Raw genomic sequence first — 7,695 nt, 5'->3', positions numbered from 1 at the left:
CCCCTGTGGGACTATGCATAACCCTGCCTTGGTTGGGGGATGGGGGGCTCTAGGCACTAGAAGACTCAGTAGAAACTACAACTCCATTGTGTGCAAGGGGAGCTGTTGTCTAAGTTGGAGAGCAGGGGAAAAGGTAAGGGAATGAAACATGAGAGCGAGATAAAAGGGTAAGATGGGGTAGAGCTGAAAGTCCTCACAGGGCCAGGATGGAGGAGGGCCTACAGTTCATGACTGCAGCTTCACCGACTGTTTTTCACATCTAGTGATAGGAGAGGAATAACGGGACAAGAGGTTCCGTCAGCAGTTGAGATGTTGACACATTCCCAGACTAAAGATTAAATAAGAAGGTGGTGGGAAAGCTTCAGTCTGGTAACCATTTGAGAAGGAAGCCATTGGCCTTGCAGAGCCTCCAGAGGCCCAAGCCTGAAACTCCAGGTATAACAGGTAGGAGGCTGGAGCAGGATTTGTACCCAGAACAGTCTAGAAGCTGGGCATTTGCTGCCTAGGCAAATATAAGACCTACTTTTGTATTTCATTAGTTCCTCAGCCTAAAGGCAAACTTGGCTTGGTAACCCAGAGGCAGTCTGTCCGTGAAATCTGGCTGACATCCACCAGGATTCTAGTATGCTATTTAACTGCCTCAATTTTTACAAACAACCAAAAATCCCAGACACTTGAAAAAGTCCTGCCAAAAGAGACCATAAGATAGAGAAACTGGTCCTGCAAGAACTTAATACCTCTAATTAGTGTTTTTTCATAGATATCCCAGATGTTGAAACCAGACTACTGGAACTGGCTATGAAGAACAGCCCATTTTGGACTAACCTGGCACAGGCCACTTGTATAACGACTGGACAAAACACATAAAAGTGACGTGAAAGTCTTTGGGGAGTAAACAGTATAGGCCAGACTCGAGGCAGGTCTGAACCCCAAGAAAAGGAAAGCATGCAGAGGTGACTAATATTTCTCTTGCTTTTTCTTTGAGGACATCTGCCCATTTAGCATGACAGAGTAGACTCAGAAAGTGGCAGTCCTCAGCTGGGCTAAGTTCACAGAGGTTGGACCAGACAGCTGGGACTTGAGCCCCAGAATCTACCTGCAATCTTTCCTCTAGGCATTTGCCAGCTCCTCAGCTGTGCGTTGTCGTTGCAAGACCCCTCCAAGGGCTCCTCAGCAATGACGGAGGCTAAGCTGCTGAGCAGAGATCTGAGCCATGTAGACCGGGGCGGGGGTTGGGGCAGGTTAGGGTTCAAGTCCTGCTGTGGTGGAAGGAGGCTGTGCTTGAGACCCCCCAGAGTGCCACAGTGTTGGAGTTAGGCCGCCAGTTAAATAGACCAGGCCTAAGAGCCTAGAACCAGACCTCATCAGGATGTATGTGATTTACCTGCCAGAAGACAATTTAAGCTTCTTTGGAAGAAGCTAGAGCCTCTGGTTTTTTGTACACAATGCTTAGCATCTACTCATAGAGAAAAAAATAGTCAATAGAAACAGACCCAGGCATGATTCCAAGGTTGGAATTAAGAGAGACTGAAATAACTATGTTGAAAGAAATTGAGATTGTGATGAAAGAAACAAAAGTAGTTAGACATTACAGAAAAAAACAGAAGCTGTTCAAGGTAGGAAATGTCACAGAACACTACTTGAGCTCTACAGTAAACCGAAAGTACTTAGACATAATGTGAGCACTTTATTGACTGATCTAAGAACTGGGACCATAAAGCAACCACAGGAAGAGAGGGGCAAGGTTGTAAGGGTGGAAAATCAATATGTAATATATTGCTAACATCTAAAATTTAAAAATTGGAGAAATGCTATGTTATTTAGATACAGAAGCAACCAGTAGATGAAACATCTATACCCTGTTGCCTCTTGCAGTGAGGAGGGTTAGGAACAGGGACAGAGGTTGGTGCTTGGCAACTTCAGTCCTTCTGTATTATTTGGTTTTGTTTTTAACTGTAAATGTTATTATTAAAATAAGAGAAAAATATGAAGGACAGAGGGACAGACAAACCTTCTCTAGTCCTCTCATTTTGCAAAAGCCCTTTTCTGGACTCTCCATCCTACCAATGGTGACGTTAACTAAGGATGTACTTTACCCATTCAGCTAATAGTGAAATAACACCAGACTTCTCCAGTATTGTCTACATCTACATTTTTTTGGCCTCTCAAGAGCATCTGATGCCACAGCCCACTTCCTCTTTCAGAAACTCTTCTCATGGTTTCTCCCACCTACTTTTCCTCCTACCTTTCTAGCCATTCTTTGATTTCTTCCTGGCTTTTACATGTTAGGAGTTTTGAGAACTCTGTCCTAGGTCCTCTTCATTCTAGGTCCTCTTCATTCTATGTTCTCTTGCCTCCAGCATTCCTGTCTACTCCTATGGTTTTATTAACCACCTCTGCCCAAATTCTCAAAACTGCATGCAGGCCTTGGATATTACACAGGCTCTTCAAAGTCAGAATATCCCATATCCCACCACCAGCATAGACCATTCTTAGCAAAAGGCCCACAGGCGACTTAATACCCACCTTCTCCACCTCCCAGTCCTTGTATACAGTTAATCACCAAGACACATTTCCAAATCTGTCCATCTGTCCTCCATGCCTCTGCCCTTGTCCCAGTCATCATGGCCTCCTGATCGGTCCCTCTGCTCCCACGCTTGCTCCCATCCAATCCAGTCTCCCCGTAGTGATCTTAAAATACATATTTGAATATCACATTTTACTCTTCTGAGTTACCATGAAGTTCAAAATCCTCAACACGAGTATGCCAACACACAAGGCTGTCCATCTTGCCAACCTTTTCACCTTCATCATAAACTACTCTAATCCTTACTCTGCTGTCCAGTCATGTGGGCTCCTCCTGCTTGGAAAATGACCCACGCCCCACCTCTTGATGATCTTACCTCCAAGGACTCTTTGTCAGTGTCCCTAGATAGTCATCTCCCTGCTCCCAATTCTGATCACAGTCATGGTTAGTTGTCTACCTCCCCTCGCTCACAGACTAAGCTCCGGGAGGGCAGTGGACTTATCCGCCCTGCTCAGTGTCGTATCCATCGTCTTGGGCCCAGATGTTAACATAAGTTTGTCCAACGAATGTGGGGGAAAAATGATAGGCAGGGGACAGACAGATGTGGCAAGCAAGACAGGCTGAGATGGAAGGTGGTGCAGACAGACAAAGGCTGCAGTAGGAGGGGTCACAAACCCAACAGACCGATGGGGTCTGAGAGCAGGGCTCCAAGACCCATGCGGCTGCAGGTGGGGCGGTGCACACGCCAGGCCACGCCTCCGCAGGGGGGGGTGCTCGTCGCCGGGGCGTGGCCTCGCGCAGCCCCTCCCTCCTCGCCGGCGACTGGGAAGGCGGGTGCCTTGCAGCGGCCGCGCGGACATGGCTGCGCTGGTGGAGCCGCTGGGGCTGGAGCGGGGTAAGCGCGCCAGGGGGCCCTGCCCACCCGGTCGCGGCCTGCGTCCCAGACCCGGGTCGCCGTCCCTACCACTGCAAGGCCCAGGCGGGTGGGCGGACCCGGCGGGGGTGGGCGGGGCGGGGCACCGAGAGTGGGGCCGTCGGTGGGTGTGGGAGGGTCCGTGGGCGAGCCAGCTAGGGAGGGGGCGTCTGCTGCACACCCCTGCCTGTGTGTGTGTATGGGGATCTTGGGGACGCAGTGCGCCCGGCTGGCTGCAGTCTCTTCCCCGCCACTGGTGACTCTGCGGGTGTCCGACTGGGACTCGGCTGTCCTTCCCGGGGTCTGCGCTCGCCCTTACTTGGTCTCTGGCCGCATCTCTACGTGTTTCTCTGCGTCTTCTTGTCTCTGACTCTGGGTCTATGCTCCCCGCCCCCGCTCCACAGACGTGTCCCGGGCGGTGGAGCTCCTCGAGCGGCTCCAGCGTAGCGGGGAGCTGCCCCCGCAGAAGCTGCAGGCCCTCCAGAGAGTCCTGCAGAGCCGCTTCTGCTCAGCCATCCGGGAGGTGAGAGCAACGCAGCGCCGAGGCACGAGCGGGCGGCCGTAGTCCTCCTGGTCGCCCCGAGCCCAGGGACTACGTCTCCCAGCAGCGACCGGGGCGGCCCTCCTTGAGGTGCCGACGCTTCAGCTCAGGGGTTCTTTGGGAGTTGTAGTTTCTGCGGCCTCCCGGTTGCGGGGGCGGGGCGGATCCCTGGGTGGGCGGGTCTGCGGGCCTGGACTCAGTGTAGAAGGGAGGAGGGGCCTGGCGGCTCCCTGAGGCTGCTGCGTCCTCACCAGGTATATGAGCAGCTCTATGACACGCTGGACATCACCGGCAGTGCTGAGATCCGGGCCCACGCCACAGCCAAGGTAGGTGTCCCCCACCCACCCCATTGCCCATGGTACCCACTGAACCACATGGGTTAGTTCAGTATCTTCCTAACGTCAGTCATTCCTGATTTCTGATCCTCTTTTCTGAGTTTTGCGAAATCTACATACCACCCTTACTATTGTTTATAATTTATTTTAAGTAATCTCACATTTTTAGCTTAAATGTCATATAAAGGCATCTTTAACCACTACAACTGGAAACTAGTACTGCATGCCTGACTAGAAGATAGCCTTAAACATTAATACAATGAAAACAGTGAAGTAGCATTAAACACTGAAATTTTATCAGACTTATTAGATGCAAGTTCTTGCTGCTTCCTGGAGGCTCTCGGCTCTGTCCAGGCCTTGCTTTTCTCTTTAAAAAGCGATATTGGCAAGTGCTGAGTATTCAGGACAACACCCTCACACCAAATGGAGACTTTCTCTTTGACAGTCTGAAGTGTCCAAAGTGACTAAAAGGGACATACTATCACTACCAAGTCATCTTGTGTTGAATTGTAGCAGGCGTTCTGTGCTTGAGGAAAGCTGTTTGGCCTAAATCCCTCTCCCTGGTGCAGATTCTCCACCTTCGTTGGCCTGCCCATCATGGAGGGGCCCTCATTTCCTGAGGTTTTCTTTTTCCTAGGCCACGGTGGCCGCCTTCACAGCCAGTGAGGGCCATGCACATCCTAGGGTAGTGGAACTGCCCAAGACAGATGAGGGCCTGGGCTTCAATATCATGGGGGGCAAGGAGCAGAATTCGCCCATCTACATTTCCCGTGTCATCCCTGGAGGCGTGGCTGACCGGCACGGAGGCCTCAAGCGTGGGGACCAGCTGTTGTCAGTGAATGGTGTGGTGAGTAGGGGGCTGAAGCAGGGCTGGGATCCCAGTCTGTCTAAGGTAGCACAGTCCCTGTTTTTGACATTCATTCAATGCACACTGACAGAGCACTGCCTCTGTGTCCAGCCCTATGCTGGGCATTACTGCAGACTCTGAGAGTAATTGACCTCAGCTCCTACATTCAAGGACTTCCCCTCTCTAGTGACAGAGATAGACTCTGACCAAAAGAATTCTAAACCAGGAAGATAATAATGAGGAAGCACAAAGCATTGTGAGAGCCCAGATATGGCACCAGACTGCTGTAGATGTGGGAAGTTGAAGGGACATTTGAGTTGGGTTTTGTAGGATGAGTAGGAGTTCTCCAGGCAAATAAGTTGAAGAAAGGTGTTACTGGCTGAAGATGTGATAGGTAGGGGCTGTGACTCTGCATTCCTATGAGCTGAGGAGAAAGGGCTTGGTTCCGATGGAGGACTGGGGCATGCAGGTAATTAAAATTGCTGTGGTTAGAGTAGATGGGGACACAGCTGGATAGGTGGTTGGGGCCAGCCATGCAGGGCCTCATTGCCAGCCTGAGAAGCTGGGACTTTGTCTCAAGGGTTCTGGGGACCCATGGAAGGGCTTTGAGTAGGGGAAGGGTAGGCTCAGCCTGGAGACCTAGAAAAACCTCTTTGGGACTCTGGAGGGGATGGACTGAGGGAAGAGACTGGAGGCCAAAAGGCCAAGGAGGAGGCTGGTAGGGTGAGAGTCCACAGGGGGAGAGAATGAGGCCTGAGCTGGGCCTGGTGGTGGGAACAGAGAAGAGGTAGTCTGGGCAGGAGGGATGGGGCTGGGGGCAGGGGATAAAGATATGGGCCTGGAGGTCTGGCTCAGTGACTGAAGGCTAACATGGGGCTTGTCCCTGACATGGGGAACTTGGAAGGTTTGGGGGAAGGACACTGAGCCAAGAGCTAGTGACTGTCCCATGAGGATGTGAGGCCTTGGCATCTTGGGGCAGGTACCACTCTCACCAACTGTTGGTCCCATTTCCAGGGCTGGGGCTGGGTGAGGGTGGTGGGCCCCAGGCCCAGCTGTCTGTGCACCGCCCCTGCAGAGCGTTGAGGGTGAGCAGCATGAGAAGGCAGTGGAGCTGCTGAAGGCTGCCCAGGGCTCCGTGAAGCTGGTGGTGCGTTACACACCTCGGGTGCTGGAGGAGATGGAGGCCCGCTTTGAGAAGATGCGCTCTGCCCGCCGACGCCAACATCAGAGCTATTCGTGAGCCCTTTGCCACAGCACCCCTGGGGCCTCTACTGCCTGCCTCCCTTATCCCCAGACTCCCCAAGCCAGGCCAATGACTTCTGAGACCTTGATTGCCTCCCCCAGCCCTGGCTCCTTCCCCTAGGGATTCTGACTTTTGATCCAGGCCATTCTTTTACCCCAAGCCATTCTGCCTTAATACTTTGGGGGCTCCTAGCTCACTCCCATACCAAGATCGGGAACCTACTCTCTCAGGAATCCCTCAACCCACTTCCCTGGGCCCTTGGCTCTGGAACCCCAGCCCCAGCTCTCTCCCATGCCTCCTCCCCTCCCCTCCCCTGAGCCTGGCTCCCCTCTCTTTACCCTCCTTGCAGGTCCTTGGAGTCTCGAGGCTGAAACCACAGATCTGGACCCCCTCCCTAACTCCCTCCCCTGTACAGTATTTATTGTCACCAGCTCCTTATTTAAAGATCTTTAACCCTCACTGAGCGTCCGTGTCTGTCCAGCATTCGGGGTTTAGAGTGTCTGGAGATGTGGGGGAAGGAGAGAAGCTGAGGTCGAGACCAGACCCTGAAGAAGCCCTTTTAGAGTCTGACAGCAGAGGTAGAGACTTTCCCCCAGGTCCAAAGGCAGAGGCTGTCGAGCTTCCTAGTGACAAGTCCAAGGGTGGAGGTTGGGACCCAGCCTGGGTCCAAGTGCAGAGTCAGAGCTGAAACCAACGCCCCCTACCCTTCAGAGATTCTGAGGGCGGAGGTCGAGCCCCCTTCCTCCGTAGATGATCGGACGGAGGAGTTCTGAATCGCCGCGAGTCAGTGGGCGGCCTCTGTGTGGGCGGGGCGGAGCGAACCATTAGCCTGGTCCGCCGGGGGAGCCCTGCCGGCCATACAATCGTCCGCGTGGGAGGCAGGGGTGGGGGGTGCCACGTGCAGTTCCCGAGGCGGGCGCAAGGGGTGCAGAATAAGGTGTACTCGTCAACCTGGTATTCACTCCACCTTCCAACCTGAGCGCGTGTCCCAGGAGGCGCCCCCGCCTTAAAATCCATTCTTTACTCTCACCTCGCCGCCAGCCCAGCCCTCCCGTCCCGTGCGGCGCGAGGGCCGGCGCGCGCTACCGCCGGAATCTGGGGTCGCGACTCGCGTTCCACGCCGCGCGCCACTCGCTCCAGGTGACATCATCCCCCTGCCGGGCTCCGCCTTCCGCCCCAGCCGCCGCACGCCGCGTGCCTATTGGCCGACGCACCTTGAACCCCGCCTCCCGCTCTCCGCCCGCGCGACCCCTCCCAGCCAGTGCAGAGGTGGAGTTTAGCCGCCGGCC

At 53.7% G+C, this 7,695-nt stretch overlaps 2 protein-coding genes across 3 annotated transcripts; one reads left to right on the top strand and one right to left on the bottom strand.

Annotated features, from left to right (window-relative positions):
• The first annotated feature begins 3,309 nt into the window (after nt 1–3,309).
• On the top strand, nt 3,310–6,865 carry LIN7B (lin-7 homolog B, crumbs cell polarity complex component). Of its 2 annotated transcripts, XM_032485578.1 has the most exons (6): nt 3,311–3,422; nt 3,845–3,963; nt 4,236–4,307; nt 4,954–5,163; nt 6,239–6,399; nt 6,756–6,865. In XM_032485578.1, the coding sequence occupies exons 1-6, from the start codon at nt 3,386–3,388 to the stop codon at nt 6,775–6,777; spliced, it is 621 nt and encodes a 206-aa protein (XP_032341469.1). In that variant the 5' UTR covers nt 3,311–3,385; the 3' UTR covers nt 6,778–6,865. The 2 variants fall into 2 exon arrangements, with proteins under 2 accessions (XP_032341470.1, XP_032341469.1); XM_032485579.1 differs by lacking the exon at nt 6,756–6,865 and having other exon boundaries at nt 3,310–3,422; nt 6,178–6,380.
• Nucleotides 6,866–6,980: 115 nt separating this feature from the next.
• Nucleotides 6,981–7,643, bottom strand: C9H19orf73 (chromosome 9 C19orf73 homolog). Its single transcript, XM_032485580.1, is given in 4 exon segments — nt 6,981–7,297; nt 7,299–7,331; nt 7,333–7,403; nt 7,406–7,643. Coding segments are annotated over 4 exon segments (468 nt in total). The 5' UTR covers nt 7,557–7,643; the 3' UTR covers nt 6,981–7,084.
• Nucleotides 7,644–7,695: the final 52 nt, after the last annotated feature.

This window comes from Camelus ferus, chromosome 9 (assembly GCF_009834535.1).
Source record: "Camelus ferus isolate YT-003-E chromosome 9, BCGSAC_Cfer_1.0, whole genome shotgun sequence".
Classification (NCBI taxonomy): Eukaryota; Metazoa; Chordata; class Mammalia; order Artiodactyla; family Camelidae; genus Camelus; species Camelus ferus.
This window is presented reverse-complemented; position numbering and strand designations above follow the sequence as displayed.